Source organism: Pezoporus wallicus, unplaced genomic scaffold (genome assembly GCF_028554395.1).
Source record: "Pezoporus wallicus isolate ANWC-B61680 ecotype Strahan unplaced genomic scaffold, APGP_CSIRO_Pwel_v1 contig_3017, whole genome shotgun sequence".
NCBI lineage: Eukaryota > Metazoa > Chordata > Aves > Psittaciformes > Psittacidae > Pezoporus > Pezoporus wallicus.
The window spans coordinates 3,116,987-3,137,022 of record NW_026638957.1 but is presented as its reverse complement, the minus strand read 5'-3'; the positions used below and the strand labels follow the sequence as shown (position 1 = coordinate 3,137,022).

Genomic DNA, 20,036 nt, shown 5'->3' with positions numbered 1-20,036 from the left:
CCTCTGAGCTATATCCTTGCAGTCCTAAGTCTCTGATCTGTGCAGACTCAGGTTTTTTCCAGTAATACTCACTAAATGCATTGAGATCTGCTGCTGCTTGTGCCTTTAGTTTTGACAGTGTTGATTAGTTAGCTGCCCATGCTGTCCAGGGATCTAGAAGTGAGGTGTTCCTTGACAAGTTGCTCCTGAAGAGCCCAGGTGTCTTCAGATTACATATAGATGATCAGGACCACTTAAAAGACATGCAGGGGGACTATACTGATGTGTTCCCTCCTTACCGCTTTCTTATTTTTTCTAGGCTTTGTCTAGAGGTGTTATCCAGATATGAAGAGCCAAGTTCTGAATTTGCATCTTTTATTTCTCAAGAGAGTGTTAGAGCCATAAACCTGTGTGTTGTTCTGGGCTGGTGGTCTCTGGCTCCTTACTTATGAAACTTTTTCACTTTGCTTTCAATACAGAAATATTCATTAGGTGAGCTGTGGTCCTACAATTCAGTGGCTAGGGCACAAATCCAGGAGTGGAGAAGTTTGATTTCTGGTTTTTTTTTTCCAGCTGTAAATTAAATATTAAAAGTATATTTGCAGACTAGCTGTGGTCAAGCAATATTGGATTTCAAGAAAAATATATTTATTATTAAAGTGTCCCTTGATTCTTGCAAATACCTATAAAAATCACACCTACTAAGAGCACTGCACCCAAAGGGTATGTTGGACACCACAGAAGTTCCATCAAATCCACTGCCCTTTTCTGCACTTAATTTAGGTGGTGGATCCCCTGGTGATTTAGTTTCCTTATGCTATGGAAAGAGTGAATGTGAGCAGGATTGCTCCATCAGTTATGTGTCTATAGGGTATTAATTTACAGTGTTGGAGAAAAAACTCAGACTCTGGTCTCTTTTTCTTTGTCCTAACCGTTAGGCTTAGTCATAATACATTTTTGTCCTGTCACTTGTGTTCTGTTTCATATCAGCTGGTTTGCTTTTCACTCAGCCTCTGTTCATCATACTTGTAGGTGTTTCAGCTTCAGATGTACATTACTCTAAACGCACTTCCCAGGGATGTGGGTTGGCTGTGAAAAGGGCAGTCCAGGTCTGCCCCCCCCCCCCAATTTCCTCACAGCACACTGACCCCACTTTGTGCAGTCAACCACAGGGGGAGATGGAAAAGTACTTTAAAAAAAAACCGAAAAAGTTCATTTATTTTGGCGGTTTAGTTTGGATCTAATCAATGAGCTGGGCCAACTCATCATGCAGCTGCATGTCTACTACATCCAACAGGAACTGCCCCTCTTGGTAGCGGCCAGCCCTTTAGGCAAGTTCAGGACAGGAGGATGCAGCTGCTATGTGTGGTGAGCAGCCTCTGCTAGGAAGCCGGGATTTGGCTAGCTTAGGCCTACTGTGTTCCTGTGAATCCTATCCGCTTTGGCTTATGCCTTTTTGCCTTTGGTGGAAATGTTTATTGAACTGGTTTGCTTGATTAAAGTGTTATTTATTTCACTTGGTGAATTTTGTGTGATGCATATACTGACCTATTGCCCCCCTTTTTGGACTCTTGTTTCATTTTATAAAAGAACGACTTTGTTTACTCTGAATTTCTGTCTCCCACGATACTTTAAGTCTTCTAAATATTCTCTTTACATAAGCTAAGTAGGACAACAGCCAATCTCTGTCAGCAGAGAACCTAAGACATTGTTCCTTGAAGGGGAAAGGCAAAGGGGGTTTTGACTTTAAGTAGGACAGGCTGAGTTTGGGTTAAGCTGTGTTGTCATACTGGTTAGTAATGCTATTCAGGCTCCCTCAGAAAGATTGATTCTGCAGAGAAAAATTATGTTGATAGCTTTTTGTGGCTGGGATGAATCTTCAAACCTAAACTCATGTGGGAAGAGGTTCAAATTCTGGATTTGGTTTGAGCTCATCTCTGTTGCATCATATTTCTTACTCATGTTAATACATCAAACCACGCAGGATTAGTGAGGACACTTCTCTTAAGCTTAGTACTAGTGTTTGTTTGCCTGTCATCGCAGCTGAAGTTTACATTAACTCAGTGCCAAAATAAAAATTATGTCAACTATCTCATGCCTCTCTTTCCTGTAAATTGTACATTGGTGATTTTGTTCAGAAGCCTTTTCTCAGTGGTCTGATATCCACACTTAAACTGGAAACAAAAGATAATTAGGCCCCAGATTAAGGCCCTTAGTGTCTGGGGGCTCTTGTGGTCACTGTGAAGAGCTTTGGATCTGGCCTAAAGAGCCAGTTCTGGAGATGCTGCTTTGGCAATTAAACTAGCTTTCAAGTCCAGAAAAGATATATAGGACCATGATCCAGTGGCTTCAAAACCTATTCTGCATTTAAATTAATTTTGCACCTGTGCTTTGGAGCCTTGAACCTGGACACTTGCTCAGTGTGCTCCAGCCTGGGCAGAGGGGTACCTGGCTCCCCGCTCAGCTCCCCTGGGCCCCTCCAGACTCGTCAAAAGAGCACGCTTGTGTTATGTCGATGCACATGTGTAGCACCTTGTCTTTGTCTGGAGCATGGAGAGCTAAAAGACTGCTTGGCTTTTGTGGGACAGCCTCATCACCAGAACTGCAGGAGGGTCCCTTACACCTGAGGAATGAAACCCCTTGGTCCCACAGCACCCTCATGCCTCCAGTCTGAGGGGGCTAGATGTGGCCCTGTCCACCCTGCTTGTTGGAGCTGGGCCAGCCTGCACAGCATCAAGTGGTTCATGTGACCAGAAAATAGTCCACCCCTTGACCACAGCTTGGCAGGGGCTGGAGGGGCAGATAAAGGGGTGCTACGGGTGAGTTCTCTTTACAGAATTAAAGCATCCATCCCTCTGTGTTTGTACATCTTCCAGTGAGGAAAGCACCTGCCATAGAGAGAGGAGGGTTAGTCAGAGAACAAGATTTAAAAGTCACTTGAGCTAGCACTGCTGCTGTGGGTAGCAGTGAACCGGTACAAAAAAAAAAAAAACCAAACAGTTCTGTGTCCCATTTCCAAGAGATTTATAAAGCATTTAGAACTGATCTTCTAGGTGACAACAAAACAATCCCAAGATTGGTTTAATTTCATAGTAGAGTAAAATTCAAAATATTTTAGTTTTGTGTTGGGTTTTTGGTGTGGGGTTTCTCCCCCCCGCAATTTACTTTTGCAAAATTGGATTGTCAGCCTCTAGATTGGAAACTCTCTGTCAGTCTCCCATTCAGGTTCTCTGTTTGCTCAGCACTGACTGGAGTAGCTAAAGTTTCCTTCATGAAACCTTGATTAAGCACAGAACATCTCCATGAATCATCCTGGCTTTTGTTCAGTTCAGTGGTATGTGTACTTCCAGATCTCATTTCACCAATGTGTGAAATCTTGGGTCAAAAATCTTGTGTGAAGAGTGTTGATTTAAACTTAACAGGATAAAACCCCCATACATTCATGGTATAGCTATTTGCTTTGTTGTTAGGCAAATCTGTTCTGAGGGGGAAAAGGGAATGGTAAGTTCATGCTGTCAGCTTCTGCTCTCAGGACCTATGTCTTGTCAGAAGGTAGTGGAGCCTCACCACCATACCCCATAGTTGTAGCAAAGGTTGGCTGATAATAAATTGGATGTTCAACACTCCCATCAAATTGAGACAGCTCTGATTTCTGCTGGTTTCTCCCAGTGTTGATGCAAAAGTCTTCAAAAATACCTCTTTTCAGCAGTGCATGGTTTCCACTCCTCTGCCTGGGCAACTGCCAACCTCTCCAACCAGGCAGCTGAGAGGCACTGCTGGGGCTGTTAAAAGTGGTCGTGGGCCCCTGGTCTGGGTGGATTTAAAGCAAAAAATAATGCATTGTTACATCTTATAAAGATGGGATCCTCCTGGACTTCTAAAATATGTTCGGGCAGCTTCCTGAGCTCAGTGCACATGCTGTGCAGAGCCATACACCCAGTGTATTTTGGATTTGAATTAATTTAGATCAATTCCCATTTCCTGTTCTCAAGTCATTTGTTCAATCTATTTAATCTATTTCATATATGGGATCTCCTGCAGTCACCTGTTGCCTTTCTTAATCTCAGCCATAGTCTTATAGCCTTCATTTACACCAGTTGCTTACTTCCTTTCTCTCACCACAGTGCTGTAACTGGTTATAGTGATAGTGCAGAGCAGAACTGCTGAACAGGGAATCCTCAGCCTGTGCAAACTCCATAATTTAAAAATTTTTGTTTTCATCATGAAAGAGGATAATAATTATCTGTAAAATAACTATTGAATAATTAATGTAAAATAACTAATAAAAAACTGCTTCACCTAAACCAAAGCAGTAGGTGCGTGTGTGCATATGTGTGTGTTTATTATATATATATATATATATATATATATATATATATATATATATAAAAAAAGAAATATTCCATTTTGACTCTTGTAGGCCAAGACTCTTCTTTTCTTTATATATACAGGAGGAGCTATTTTTGGTTAGCTGTCTGGATATTACATGTGTATCCATGTGTGTGGCTCCGTGGTCACGGCAGAGGTTGAGGAGCCCTGGATGCCATTCAGTGCTCTCTTTAAGTGTTTCACTGAGTTGATTTCTGAGAGCCATCTTTTCAAAGCTAGACACATTTAGCTATGTTAGGGAACTCCACTGCACAGGCAGATGCTCTTGCCTAAAATACCTTCTTTTTGGCTGTCCTGTTGAAAAATACATCCAGATGTTAACAGTTCTCTTTAGTATTGGGGCTTTAGAGGGACTGCTGACAGTTCTATTTTTGTGGCTTCCTGGCATTACTGCTGAAGGAGAGAAAACTGGATTAAAACCTGACACAGAATACATAAAGAAAGTCTTAAGTTAAGTAACCATTGGTGATAGTAATGATTTTTTCCTAATCTGCTTAGAGCAAAGGACTTATCTTATGTTGAATTCTTTCCATGCTCTCATCAAAAGCCAAGTTCTTTTTACAGAGATTTCAGTCTCTTAAATTTTCTTTTCTGGTGTCCTGACTTCAACTTTTGCTTTGCTGTTTTCCATCTGAGTCCAAAATGATCTGTAGTCCAACATAATGGATTTATTCATTTGTGTTTACCGCCCCAATACATACCATATTGTACATCCTTGTCCAAGTCAGTGAATTTATCTACAGCTCACAGGAACAGTGTTGTCAGTTCAGTAATTGGATGAATTGATTACTTGCCTAATGCAGCATTAGGAAGAAACACTATCAACTTTTCAAGCCCAGAGCATAGGGGATTCAGCATATTAAAATCCCAAGTTTTAAGTTTTAGCATGGGATAGATTTATAATGTTCCCTTCTTAATTCAAATATAAATCTTGCATGAGAAAATTGGCTCAGATTTATGAAAAGTGTTCTTTTGGCCCTTGTAAATGATGTTATTAATCTTCTGCATACTGGGGTAGGGTTGGATTAAGTCTGCATCTAAGGGCTGCAGGTGCAAGGCTGTAATGCTAAGCCAGTCAGGGTGTCCCTGGGGGCTGTGTCAGAAGGATGGCTTTGGACTGTGTACTTGTGCCAGGGCTTGTTCCCCTTCTCCAAATGGTGCCTGTAAAACAGAGGCAGTTGTTCCTGTAGCACAATAGCTCAAGCACACACACCTGCTCAGCTTTATTTTTCTTCAGGGAAGTAGGCAAAAGCAGTTAGTTGTTCACGATATACTCTGTTTCATGGTCTGTGCCAGGGCTGCATCTACAGATGTACTGAAGGCCATTTGGCCACCTCCAGCCTGGAGCCCTGGGAAGAAACAGCTGCTGAGCTGAGGGAAACCATAGCTAGATTGCACAAGTGCATTTTCTGTAGGGTTCAGTTCAGGGCCTGCATGAAGAGACACATATATTAGATCATCTTCATCTGGGCAGAGAAGCTTTGGTCTACTTCTCTTACTGAAGAGAAATACAACAAAAGGTGAGATCCTAATCTTTTAAGATCTGAATGAAGATACACTACTGCTAATTAACACTCTTAATATAGCAAAGGGACATAAAAACTGGGAAAAAAAATGCCAAACAACTGCAAATTGAGTTAAAATATTAACAGTGAAGGTGATGAGCCATTGGAATATTTTCTGACATAAACCCCAGGAGTTTTCCTGCTTATGTTGCTCAGTGTAACGCAGCAGTAACTGGTTGAAATCCAGGGGTGTCAGTATCTGAGGAAGATGGGACAAAGGTGCAATAATGGGCCCTCTGCTCTTCAAAAGGGAGATTCTGCTTTAGCAAACTGTAAGTGAATGAGAGGAGTTTGCAGGACAGAATCATGCTGGTTCGGACCAGTTGTCCATTCAGTTCAGTTTCCTGTTTCTGGGATCAGTGAGAAGAACTGGTAAAGCTTTCCTGGATGGGCTGTTGTGCCATCATTTACCAGTGTGGGAAGGTGCTTCCTCTGCCTAGGCAGTTAGTGGTTTGTTTGCATCATGGAGCATGACACTCTTCCCAGCAACTTTTTGCCATCTATTTCTATTACTAGATTTAATTTTTTAACTACTTAAACAATGCCACTAGGCTCTTTGAGCCAGGAAAGCTGTGCAATGGTCCATCATAAAATACCCATCATTTGAACTAGGTTAATGATGCATAGTCTCTTTCTTTCAGTTTTAAATATGTAATTGTATTTTTTCTGCATTTATTTGCTGCACTGGGAGAGCTTTGCATCTTTTCATTATGTTTCTGTCAAACTGTTTGTAAGCTGCCTCTCACAAGAATGCCTTTCTGGTTTTGTCCTTCAAAAGCCTTCTCATAACTTGACTTTTTTCTGTTGTGTTTCAGCAACTCATTTGCAACCCGCTACTGTCAGGGTGAAATCCCTTTCACTTTCCAGGCACAAAAAGGAAGGAAAGCCTCACGTTTTTCTTCATTTCCTTAGAAGGTAGAACTGGAATAATCTCTGTACTCAAATTCCAGAGCTTTTGTGTTTTTCCCTGACTTACAAGCAGGGAACGAAGGTGTATGTACACACACACACACACACACCCCCCTACCCACCCCTAGTTACTGCAGATATCACTATTGTGAGGGTCTTCTGGAACAGGCATAGGTAGGAATCTTTTATCATGCACCTGGAAGGCGTGTTGATATGGCATTTTTTGTTTCCTTTTCTACTACTGTCTAGGTTTATAATGAATAGCAACAAAAGCTTGTGTGCTGTCTTTTCACATGCTCAGACCCACTTGAAGTGCCTGTCTTCCCTGTATGGATGATGCAAGTCAGACCTGCTTACAGTCCACCATAAAATAGGGCTTTTTTTTAAACCATGGGGCTTATTCCCATACAAAGGCTGAGAAAATTGGGGCTGATCAGCCTGGAGAAGAGAAGGTTGTGTGGAGACCTTATAGCAAGCCTCCAATATTTGAAGAAGGCCTACAAGGATGCCAGAGAGGGACTCTTCATCAGAGACTGTAGTGATACAGGGGCAATGGGTTTAAATTTAAACAGGGGAGATTTAGGTTGGATATAAGGAAAAAAATCTTCCATGAGAGTGGTGAGGCACTGGAATAGGCTGCCTAACGAAGTTGTGAATGTGCCATCCCTGGCAGTGTTTAAGGCCAGGCTGGACAGAGGCTTGAGCAACCTGGTCTACTAGAAGGTGTCCCTGCCCATGGCAAAGGGGTTGGAACTAGATGATCTTAAGGTCCTTTCTAACACAAACCATCCAATGATTTTATGATTCTATGCCTTTGGCAAGTGTATGACTATGCATGGTGCGATGTGTGTAGTTGGGTGCATGTGCTGTCCTTGTTGATATAGTAGCAAAGTACTTGGAAGCAAATTTCTCAAAACCATTGAAGCTGTTTACTCATGTTGACTGGTTTTGAGATGCAGTGGTCCCAGGCACCCCTCTTCAGACAAGAAGCTGTGCTCAGACTGTTGAGCAGCTCCCAGACGCTCACCCCCAGAAACAAAACTCAAAAAACAGCTGGCCACTGGAGTTAAACCTTTTGCAGCATTTGCACTGTCAAAAGAGAATCTGTCTGACCTGCATCAGGAGCAGCTTTTGCTGTGCTATGTTCCTGTTAATCTTCTGAGACCTGCAGGGGTACTGTTACACAATTTGAAGGATTTATATGGGTGGGATTGACTGTGTCTCCTGGATATGAAAGGCAGAAAGGCACAGAGGTAGCATAAATGTGCTGTTTGGCTGAGGTGTGAACCGGCAAGCTTGAGCTCACTTTCTTCACAGGGCAAGATCCTGGGATGTTGCAATATATTGTGGCTCTGCTGGGGCTACTGGAGCTATAGACACTTATGTCATTTGAGGATCTATCCCAAATGCTGAAGAACAACTTTTACACCTCCTGCTTTGCGATGACTTCCTGCTACTAGAAATTTTGCTCTGATGTGTTTCTGGAATGCAGATCTGAGAATGTGTTTCATACATTTATTGCTGTCAGTAAATCTCATCACGTTTGAAACCTCTGGTTTAGCTAACTTTCCCAGTTTGACATCAGCTATTTCACCTTTGTATCTGTTGCATAGTTTTAAATGTGTTACCTGATCAACTCTTATGGAGCACTGCTGTGTCTAGATGCTGTAAAATACATCGACAGCCTACAAACTTGTTGCAAAACACAGCTTTTTATCATAAGACAGCAAAGACTGATTTTTTTTTCAGACTGCTTTCAGCTTTTAATATTTAATACCGCAATCATCCATTTTCTACCATGTTCTTTTTATTTAATGAGTTGTTGAAAATATTTACTTTCTTCTCCAAACAGCTCTGTCTTGTAATCATCCTGGAGTCATTTGGAACTGAAGTCTTTGATACTTTATCTGATTTTAGCTCATTCAAAATTTCTATCTGAGAAATCTGGAAATCATTAAGATAATTTATGTTCTCCATCTAAACCCATTAAAATAGTAGTGATTGTAATTGTCTAGGCTCAGTGTATGCGTGTGGTTGGTTTTTAAACTTTGTTGTTTCCAGGATGTTCTAATAACTTGGCTCTTCTTCTTCCTTGGTGTGGAAGAACTATTGCTGAGTTACATTTGATTATCTTATTTTGGCTTGATACTGGGAAGAGAGAAATAAAAAAGCTCACTGAAATCAGTGGAAAAATACCAAGGAAGCCATAGAGTTTGAGACAGAGTGAGAAGATCTGGGTTCTGTTCCCTCTTCCACTGCAAATGATTTGATTTCTTTTTCTCATTTATTTTGTCTGATAATCAGGGATAATTCTCCTTTTCTTCCTATCATTTTCTCAGCCTAATATCTCCAAAATGGAGGATGTCTTTGATGTATGCATATTGCCTAACAAAAATTCACTTGAAAACTTAGAGATGGGGTCAAGGAGTCCTAACTTCTTGTTAAGAAGAATGGTATAGCTGGAAAGTCAGTATTTCTTTGGAATTTGGTGGTGCACCTAACAAACGTCTCTATAGTTCAGGTTTATTTGGTAAATTTCCAGGCAAATGCATGTTAGTACAACCTTTTAACAACTCTTAAATGATACACTAAGGATTTTTGGGTAGCTGACACCCGCAAAAGTTTCTGGCATGTGGGAGAAGTGTAACCTTTGATAGAAATGTCAACCTCTGTCAAGATCATGAAATACTGGTTTAATTTTCTGCAAGATTTTTGTTCATTTTTGGTTAATTAACAGAACCTGATAAATTTCTCTCTGTCCCACATGATTAAGATGAAACTTTTGCATGCAGTGAAAGTTGTGTAACTAACCTTAAGTAACTTGGGAAACAAAGATATGAGAAAATAAATGAACTGGATCCAAGCCATCTAATTTATTGCCAAGATAGCTCTTCTGAATTAAACAAAAAAAAACACCCATATATATTTATCTTTGTAGCTTAATGAAGTACAGAGATACTGTATTGAGACCATCCATGTTATGATTTCACAAAGCAAAGTGCTCAAAGTGGAACGAGGGAGCCCTGCATGTTGGTGATCTATCCCTTGGCAAATGTGGTCTTTTTGTTATAATGGGGGTCTGGTAGAAGTCTAGGAACAAAAGCACGAATTTTGTCACTTAAACTATTACATTTTCAAGCTTAAAATATTTAAACTTTTTTTTTTTTTTTAAAAAAAAAGCCCTTTTTTTCTAGGTAAGGCACTCAACTCTTGATGGAAAGGAAACTGGTTGTGACAGACTATTTACATTTGTTTATTTGCTTACATTAATGGCCTCAGCTAAATAGTTCTGGGGAAAATAAGATCCCTACCATGAACTGAATCTTCTCTGATGCAGAAAAATCAATTTTTCCACTTTATGTAGGTGGAAAGTAGGGTGGTTACTGACATTTTGGTTTCTTCACCAGCAGCAGTGAATAAATTCAATCTGGACATTTTGAGATCAAAGATGTTTTGCCTGTGCAAACTGCCACTGAGGCTTAGATACCACTGTTTCAAAGCTTAGAGCAAATGAAGCAGCTGTTTCAGCCCAGTTTAAACATGGTGAACAAGAGTAAAGCATATTAACACCAGCTGTGTACCGATAACAGCTGGAAAGGAAAATCACTGCAAGGGAACCTTAAAGTAAACTTGTAGTTCTAGCAGGCTTAGGTATCATGAGCATGCCTCTGAGGGAAGAGCAGCAGTGAAAATTTGATCCTTAGAAATGTGAAGAATTTAACGAGAAATTCGCTTGCCTCTTTTAGTGCCCCAGTATAGATGCAAATCAGGTTCTGGAGTCGGTGGCATGGCCTCTGAAGATTTTTTGATGCAGATCTCATGCTGTACTTACACACATGGGCAATTTTGAGATCAGAGCAAGTACTGAGTGATGGATTCTGTTTAGAGTTACAGTGTCTGGATAGAAACTAAGCTGTAATCTCTTCAGTAGTATTCCCATTTTCCAGAATAATGTGTGCTATTCATATTCAGGCTGCTTCTGAGGTTTTTACATTCACTTGGATTTTGTTCATTTTGGTCTACTAATCAAAAAAGAGCAGTATAAAACTAGAGGAAATAGTTAATGTCAGCAAAAATTATTCAGAGAAATTGTATTAAACCAAATATTCCCTTAGGTCCTTCTTTCAGTAGAGTAGGTCTCATGGGAATACATTTTAAGACTTGCCTTCTCATCAGTACTTTGTGATAGCTCAGGATTAAGACTAATTCTGGAACAATTATATACTTATAATAATAAACCTTCATTATTTTACATTAGTATTTTAAAGATACCAAGTTAATTCAAGACTTCCTCATGAAGCCACGTGCTCTCAGTGACTTTGCAAAACCCATAAGGTAAAACACAACTAACAGTGAGGAGGTACTGTAGGGTGCAAAAGAGCAGGTCAGTAAGGATTCGTTGTGTTTGTTCCATATTTGCAAATTGATACATCTGTTGATAACTTTCAGTTGCTCCCTACCCATGGAAATAAATAATGTTAACACAAGAAAGCACGTTTTCTAAGTTAAATGAAGTGCCTGTAGCTTAATATCTCCACTTGGCATCCATCAGAATTTTGAGGGGCTTTTAATGAAATAAAAGTTTTGGAGATATTAGTATTATTTCCACAGTATTTGTGTGGTTCCCTAGCTGTCTTTGAATACACATACAAAGAAAATGACAACACTGTTCAAGCTGCAGGTGGGAATAACTCCTGTGCTGGAGTACAGAAGCTTTCAGCAATTTCTTGCCATTGAGATAACTGAGTAAATATGTCCATTTGTGTATAATTGTCATCTTCTCTCTATGCTTTCCCCCTTTCACTTCTTGTCTTCTCCATCCCTTCAGCTAGTATTTATGTGCTGCTTGGTGTCTTCTGACCTCCATGGAGCTGGAATCACATCTTGGGTATGTTCTACAAAGAACCTTGTGTACTTTAGGTACATGGAAAATAACTAGACTTAGACAGCTAAAGTTTTGGACAGGAGGCAATGCAGCTGTCTGAGTCCCTCTGAAAAGAGAACATAAGGATATGGATAAAGACATTTAAATGAGGCCAGTTAGCATTGTCATAAAGTTCTTTTAATGTTAACCAGCTGTTATAGATTTGTTCTCATTCTTTGGTAGATTACATGCCTCTTATTGTGCTGGAAGTCAGTGCTCTCTATTTCTGTATGCATAGCAGACAATAATATAATAAACCAAATCTTCAGATTCATGTGTATACAATTATGAGAAAGCAGTAGTTCCTCAGAGAAAGCAATTTTGGCATAATTCATAACAAGTGTTTTCAAATGTGAAGAATGGAGTATGTTGAATGAAAAATGTAAACGCGTACGGATGTATGTTCAAATAGCACGTGAGTGAAAGAGGATAGGAGAAGCATGAACAAGGGGAATGGAATAAAAAGCACATCTTGCAAATGACTTGACAAGGCCACATCAAAACAGCTGTAAAGCTGAACAAACTCCACAGCCCAGTGATACACAGAAATATGAGACAAATTTTAGCGTTCCCAAAAGACAGGGACCTGTCTGAGTGGGTCACCGAAAGTACTTGGATGCTGTATGTTAAAATGATCTCTTTCCTGTGCTTTTACATAAAACATAATTTGTCTTGGTTAAGATCTGAGTAAATCTGATGGCTCTGATCCTTTTAGGACTGAAGTAACTTTCTCATTGACCCTGGGACTGTGTCCAATAAGCAGTCATGTATTAAATAACTGATAATACTGTATTTTGATTTCATTTATTCCCATCTGCCATGGTTTATTTTATTTTGTTTTTCAGGTTTGATAGCTCCACTGGATCTTTGATTGTGATCTCCTCTAAATCACAACACTGAAAACAATGGCAACAGAATGTATAAAAGACTGTTATAAATGGTGTTTCTGCATGGAAAAAGAAAAAAATTCTCGTGAGTTCTGACATAATGACATGAACTAAGGGTTTTGCTGTTCTGGCTTCATTAATTATGAGATTTCCCATTAGTAAAATGACTGTGTTACAACTGATAAGCTTGAATTCTTTTATGATATCCAAGATTCTTTCCATACCTCATCTGGAGATGGAACACATGCTTGTTAGCGTTATGAACTGGAATTGGAACTGAAAAATAACACTCGTCTGAAGTCTGCTCCTGCGGCCTAGAATGTTGTCCAAAAAAGCTAGCTTTTTACCCAAGGTTGTAATTGTCTTGTATCTTTCAAACACTAAGAGTGAATGTTTTTGGTTTTTTCTTTTTCTTTTTTAAACTCTCTGTGGATTTGCAAACATCTTAGATGTCTGAAAAACTCTCCTATGATACAAGTGTAGCTCTTGTGAGAAGTCACTTAAGAGCAAGGTAGCTATAAATATAGAAGCTTGGACAACAAAGAATTTGGATCAGTGCAAGTGTCATGAGGATGAGTATCTTTTCCAGGTGCTAGTCCTGAATACTAGTAAAACTGAACTCTAGCAGTAAGGTATCAAGCGCAGATCCTGTGAAATAAGAGTTCTCTTCGTAGTATTGCTCAAAACTTAATACACATGTGGATTGTCTGTTTTCTTGTGTTTTATTTTTAGCAGTTTCCATGGTGAAAGAATCTGAAGCAGCAGCCACAAGCAAGCCAGCTATTGTAGAGAAGCCTCCATTGTCTTCCGTGTCAGTGAAGCGTCAAGTTGGCTGTTCAGAGGATTATCTGCTTTCTAAACTGCCCCTGGATGGTCAGGAGGTACCTTTTGTGGTCCCTCCATTCAAATTGGCCTATGTACAACCAAAGAACCTTCCTAGTATCTCATATGGAGGGATTCAAGGTAAAATATAAACAGCATTGCTGAAATAGTTGTTTAGCTTATGCTACTCCTTAGAAGTTGTCGAGTATCCCTACTGAAAACATATGTTTGCAGAACTTTTCTAGAAGCCTGCTTCTGTTTCTTTTATTTCTGGACACCCAGAGAGGTTTTGGGAAGGATGTCTTCCCACTGTGAGTCTCTGTGATGTTGCCTGAATAAAACTGAAAGAGAGGATGGCACAGCAGTGCTCATACTCAAAAGGAAACAGAAGCTTTAGTAGAGAGTTTATTGGCAGCAAGGAAAAACCTAGCACATCCCTAGTATACAGATGACTCAAGTAAAGAAGGAGGGTAGTCTGGCTTTCATGTTTAATGAACTGATATGCTTTAACATACTAACACATCTTCCTTTTCAAATTTTTGCTAATAGACAGCATATGCTACTACATGGTGGAATTTTTTGCCCCTACTATTTCCTGCTCTGTTTGTTGCTGTTTGGAAGGCCAAGGGTCATGGATCTCGGTGGTATAAGGTTGCACATGCTACTGGAATTCTTTGCTTCACGACAATCTTATGCTTCAACCTCTATCAGTTAGTCCCATGCTCAGACTGCCAAAATGATGTACGTGCAATTTAGGCACAGTGACATTTCAAAAGAATAGGAGCATGGCACAGTAACATGAGTTTCAGGTCATACACTATTGCTAGGTTGTTGATCCTGCCAGGGGATGCCTAGAATCAGTCTGGCACAGGGGCATACACGAATGGTTGTTTTCTCTAGAGTTGCTTTGCTTCGAGGCTGTGATAAGCTTTCAGTCCCATGTGGTTGTATTTCTTTTCTGAAGGTGGAAACCTTAGTAACTGAAAAAAAGTCAGCCACATGTTGCATAACAACCCGTACAGTACTACCTAACTGCTTTGTGTTTGTGTGATTTCTCTGTTTTCTCTAGGTCCTTGCTGTTGCTTCTTTTCTCCTCCTGCAAGCCTATTGCCAAACTGCCTCCTCACCCATCCCTGCTGGTAACAATGGCACCAGAACCAGGCTAATCAGTTTAGCAGAGCTTTTTGGTATAGATTGGCCATTCTGTACCTAATCTGGTTAGTGTTTTTTTTGGTGAAGTCTGCCTCACCAGACATGGACAGGCGACCTAATAGCTGGAGGTAGAATATGTGAGGCCCTCCTCATCTCTGAGCCTGACCTCTGTTAGCCTCCCTACTTGCCTGCTATTTCAGTAGCTGGTTCTTAAAAGAACCACCATACTTGGACAAGGTACAGACATGCAGGACATGGTCCTGGTAATCCCCTTTCTAACTGGGTCTGGGCTCAGGCTCTGCCTTGCTTTGTCCAACCTTATCCTCAAGATAGTGTACAGAGAAGTTTGTCAGGACTGGGAATTCTGTTTTATCATCATTTCTGAAGGACCGGATGAACAGAGTGGCTCTCAGGCTATAAACCTGGTAGATCTTCTAGTAAGATGACCTGACTGTTCATGATTGTCTCTTTTCAGCAAATATTTTAAATTCTTGAACAAATATTTGAAAAGTGGCTCTTATGTCAAGTAGGCAACTGCCATTCCTCTTTCAAAATATAAATACTTATTTTTTAAGCTTCATTAAAGTTCTGTTTAAAAATGAAAAGTTTACTTTTTAGGGAGATTTACTAAACACATTGAAGTGAGCTGTCATTCCTTCTTCATATTAGCCAAAGTGTATTAAAAAAAAATGTATTTGGAGTATTTGCCTCTTAGGCCACTGTTAAATACCTGTAAAAGTCCAAGTTCTGCTCTTGGTTCCACTCCATTTTCTGTGCATGTCTGACCATTTTTCTGTAGTGAAACTGAACATGCTCAGTGTTAATTCTTGGAATCCCTCCTGAAAGCAATTAAGCTCTGGCAGCTTTCCTCTTTAGTGTTCACTGCAGCATGTCTCATGCTGTCACAGAAGTAAGGTAGCAGGGAAGAAGTGTGCTCCTGGTCTGGAACACTGGCTTTTCCATCATCTGCTATGTAGCAGTTCTTTGTGGCTTCACTTCTAGCATTCATCCTGATTCACATCATACTCAAGTCCATTATACTTGAATTAATGCTTTATCATCTCTCATGTTCCATCTCACTGTTTTAGTTATTCTTGGTTACTTACTTTTACTAACACTTGGTGGAAAGGATTTTAGAGCAATAATTGTTTGCCTCTTATGGTGCAACACACTTCCAGAATTGAAGACACTTTATAATGGGGTAAAGAACTTTTTAACAGATGGGTTGAAGTCCAGGAAGGTGAAGGAAGCAAATGCCAGAGCTTTTCAGAGTCCAGGTCACCCCATCCCTGTTCTCTACTGTACTGTACTATGCAGCTTATTTTTGCTCCAGACAGACAAAATGAAGCACTAGAGCAGTGTTCTTTACTGTTCTGCTGATCGAGACGTGTATGTTTTTTCCAAAATGATTATAAATAAAAGAAAGAAAAATAGGGCACCTGTGCTGTAATGGGCTGAGTAAAGGGCTGGGATTCAAGCAGTCTCGTATCTGTCTACGTATGCCTCAGCCAACAATTTGAGTCATTTTGGACCAGTGATCTTACCACTGACAGACTTTCTATGGAAATTGGATGACAGGGAGACTGTAGTCGTAAGTTGCATTATCTTTCCATATGAGACCCTCCTGAAGGTTTGGGGGTCCATCAGCTGAGTGGGAATGTACTGAGAGTAGGTAGCCAAATAAGTCAGAGGTTTTCTATACACATGGCCCTGCTTTTGCTGTTGATTTTTTATCTTGCTGTCTGGTTTTGGAGCCTTCTGTATTTTAACTAGTTAGGCATTTATTGTGGAACCCCAAGACAGGGTATGCATAGCTTTTTGTGGCCAATTTAATTCCTGTGTTTGCAGGCACACTGTGGAAATCTGACATACTGTGTATGTGTGTTTTCTTTACTTTTACTTCTTTTTTTCCTTTTCCTGAAGTAGATAATATTGAAATACTTTGTCCTTTGCCCTGAAGGCAATCTGCCTGCTTTTTGAAGCCAGGCAGCATGTGTTATGTCTGGAACTCTTGCATTTGATGTTTACTTGTGCACTGCAGAATCTGCCAGAGCCTCATTTGGTGACCGGAAAGCAGAACTGCACGGCGTGTACCAGTGGCCCCATTATGACGTGTATAACCCATTCTATTTGGAGCAGCGCGTTTCGCCAGATCTGATTAGGCGCTTCCAAGCAAAATCAGATAATAGGAAATTATATGGATCAGGTGAGAAGGATTGCACCCTCATTTTTTTCTATTTTTCTGTCTTTCCCAGGGTTTACTGGTAAGAGAAAAAAAGCCATTAGTCTACAGAAGACGTGTTCGGTTATAGCAGTTCTCAAACTAGTCTGTATGCTATAGATGCTTCTTGGGTGTTGAATCAGTCTGTGGAGCCAGTTCTGCTTGATTTCCAGCTGCACTGTTATTTTATGTCTTTCGAGGGCTTAACAAGGCTTGCATGTATCACATGAAGGTAGACAAATTGGCAAGGCAAGTTAGTGTAGCTGCCTGTGATCTCAAACAGGATGCAGTACTGCAGATTCCAGTTACCAGTAATAGGAGTGAGGGAGATGGAAAAAGAAAGTCAGGCAGTATGTTGAGTGGAGGAATGCATGAGGAGTGCATATATATGGAGAGAAGAACAAGCACCAAAAAAACATCCAGGATTAGATTATAAGAACAGGTGTAAAATGGGAAGTGATGCTATATGCCAGCTTTTCTGTAGTTTGCTTTTGAAGGTGCAGAAATGTCCCTGCTTCTGATTGCAAGTGTTTAAGAATGGGGGAGGGCTGTGAGATAGTAAAAGTTCAGCTAGAAAGTGTTTAGCTATCCAGGTAAAAGTTTACTTCTGTGCTGTTCATTAGTATATGTATCCTATAATGAATACTGTTTAGATTAAAGTAAATGACTAAGTGTTGCTTGCTGAAGTGACTGCTAAGGCAAACACATTCAAAAAGCTCATGCAGGCAAAGAAATGTACACACCTCTATTGAATCAGAAGCTGGCAACAATGTGCATTTTAAAAGATGTTTTAGTTAGAATGGTATAGCATGCTTCTTTTACAGCTGGGGAAAACATCTCTGGGGCTTGTTTTAAAAATAATTCTGAATCACCATAGAGACTATGTGAGAAGACTACTCCATTTATTTTCTTTTTAAGAGAACAAAACACACTTAGCATTTCAGCCACCTTTAACGCATATGGTTTTGCTAGGCTTTGTAAGCACCTGTGGTGGGAGCCAAATGGGTTCTATAAACTGTCTTGAATTTTTCCTTCAGTTCATCATCTCTTTTATGTTCTTCTTCAAGCTAAGTAAACGCTTCACTGGTTTTGTCTTAGTAAGCTTAAGTATAAGAAATGTCACTTAAGTGTGTCTAGAGTGCAGTTCTAAAAGGTCTTCTTCCTCCAGAGTTTTTTTGACAACTCTTTTAGAACCTACATGATTCTCTTCATGTGCATCTATAGACTAATTAAGCAAAACTCTAAGCCTGTTTTGTTGCAGCAAGTGCTATGATACTATTCTTGGGGAGGGTGGGGTGGGGCTTAGAACAGAATGTGCTTATTTGGAAGGTATGAAGTGAAATTCTTGAATTTTCATGTGAAGCCCTCTCCCCATGTTCTCTGAAAACAGTAAGCAGCTTTAACAGATGCAGCAGACTGTACTGTCCTTAAAGCAATTTGGTGATTTGTAACCTGTAGGCTCAAGTGGATGTTTCCCAGTAAGCTGTGAAAGTCATGAGTACTGAATAGGGAATGAGTTTCTATAACTGTAATAAATTTCAAATTAACTAATGAGCTGGACTCTACTACTTGCTCTCATTGTATCAAACAAGATTTCTAGGCTTCATATGATATTATAGTGGTACTGCTACACTAGACTTCATGAACAACTCAGCCCTTTTATGTCATGCACGGAAGAGAATTTGGAGCTTGTGCCAGCCATACAGACCTTCATTAAATTTTATCTAAATTATTATGTTACTTTCCTTTTCCTCTTATGGGTTCTCAAAACTATCTTTATCTTTTGTTCTCTTTTTTCTTCTTTGGGAAAAGAAAGATTTGTTCTTTATTGTCATATCCTACAAGAAGCATAATTGTTTTTTTCTTTTGATAGCAACAGAGAGGGAAATAAATTTTCAGTAACAAGTGATGTTAATTCTGTTAAGCTATGATCAGTGAGTTGTAATGGAAGTCTTCTGAAATATTGTATTAATTCTGAAATAATGTAACGCAGCATTGCAAGAAAAAGCTATTCATTGCATCAGACAGTCCTAGAAGTTAAACCATATTGCTTTCAGTATGGGTCAGTTTTGAAGCTGGGAGGCTTTAAAAATCTCTTGAACATTACTGGAGTCAGCAAAGATTCCTGAAACAGTGGCACTAGTTCAGCTCTCATTTTCTACTGGTGCTACATATGCAGACAGCGTGCTTTAGCTCTGCGTTGCTTCGAGGTCAAAAGAAAACTGATAGGCTCTGTTTAACCACCTCCAACTGCTGAGGAAACTATCCTTCTATAAAATAAAGATCTTGATTTTTTGCTGTAACAAGTACCTGTCATCTTAGAGTTAAGACTTGCTTCGTCTGAGATCTAGGAAGAGTGCAGATTACAGTGCTTTGACACTGTGATCAGTAAAGCCAGGGAGATGAGGACAAGTTTAGCAGGAAGCATGTTTTTGCACTGGGATGTTAACTGTGGAAAAATTTTAAAAAGGAGATGAGGCTAAGCCCCAGTTCTGGCTGACTGTATTTAGAGACAAGGCTTTCTGTTTGGCTAAAGCATTTACAAAAACAACCAGTTCTCTTGAGGAAATAACTTTGAGGCAGGCTTCCCATTCCACCAGTGCTACCAGTGTGACCAAGTAAGTTCAAACTGTTTCAAGGATGGAATTAAGATATTTTAATGGCTCATTCTCTCTTGAAAAGGGGAAGCAGGGAAAGGTGCTGACATCCCTCCTTAGGTATTGTTTAGCTAGTTTTCAATCCTACCATAGGTCTACTTAAATGCTTAAGAAGCTTAATTTTTTTTTCTAGCAACATTGCTTATATGATTTGTATTGTTCGCTTTGTCTTTTTAGTTAGTGATTTGAGATCCAGTGCTTTGCCTGGATCATTTGATGTAAGTCGTTCAATGTTTGATCTCAGAAGCCCACCTCATCGCTTCATGAAGGTGAGTTCCCCTTGTAACGTAGATTATACTGAAAACTCAGCTTACTTGGTGTATCTGTTCCTGTTGCATTGTGTTTTCAAAGTAAACACTGAGGACCATTGAACTACCCACTGGAAAGACAAGGGGGAAAAGTTCAGTGTCTTGACCAACTTCAAGAGGCTCTTTCCTGATGTCTCCTCTTAGTACTGGTGTTTTAGCCCAACAGGCTGTTGAGAAACCTGAGCAGTCTGTTAGGCACGCCAAGACAGACAGGAGGTTAAGG

At 39.9% G+C, this 20,036-nt stretch overlaps 1 protein-coding gene across 7 annotated transcripts in view; it reads left to right on the top strand.

Annotated features, from left to right (window-relative positions):
• TC2N (tandem C2 domains, nuclear) overlaps window positions 1–20,036 on the top strand; it is a 34,380-nt gene that overhangs the window by 5,032 nt on the left and 9,312 nt on the right. For 3 of the 7 annotated variants that reach the window (XM_057413317.1, XM_057413315.1, XM_057413320.1), the window contains exons 2-5: window positions 12,612–12,738; window positions 13,386–13,616; window positions 16,669–16,833; window positions 19,683–19,774. In XM_057413317.1, the coding sequence (XP_057269300.1) occupies window positions 12,672–12,738; window positions 13,386–13,616; window positions 16,669–16,833; window positions 19,683–19,774 (555 nt within the window). In that variant the 5' untranslated portion in view covers window positions 12,612–12,671. Of the gene's footprint in view, window positions 1–11,670; window positions 11,731–12,611; window positions 12,739–13,385; window positions 13,617–16,668; window positions 16,834–19,682; window positions 19,775–20,036 lie in introns of those variants that run through there. The other 4 variants (XM_057413318.1, XM_057413321.1, XM_057413319.1 and 1 more) reach the window with 3 other exon arrangements.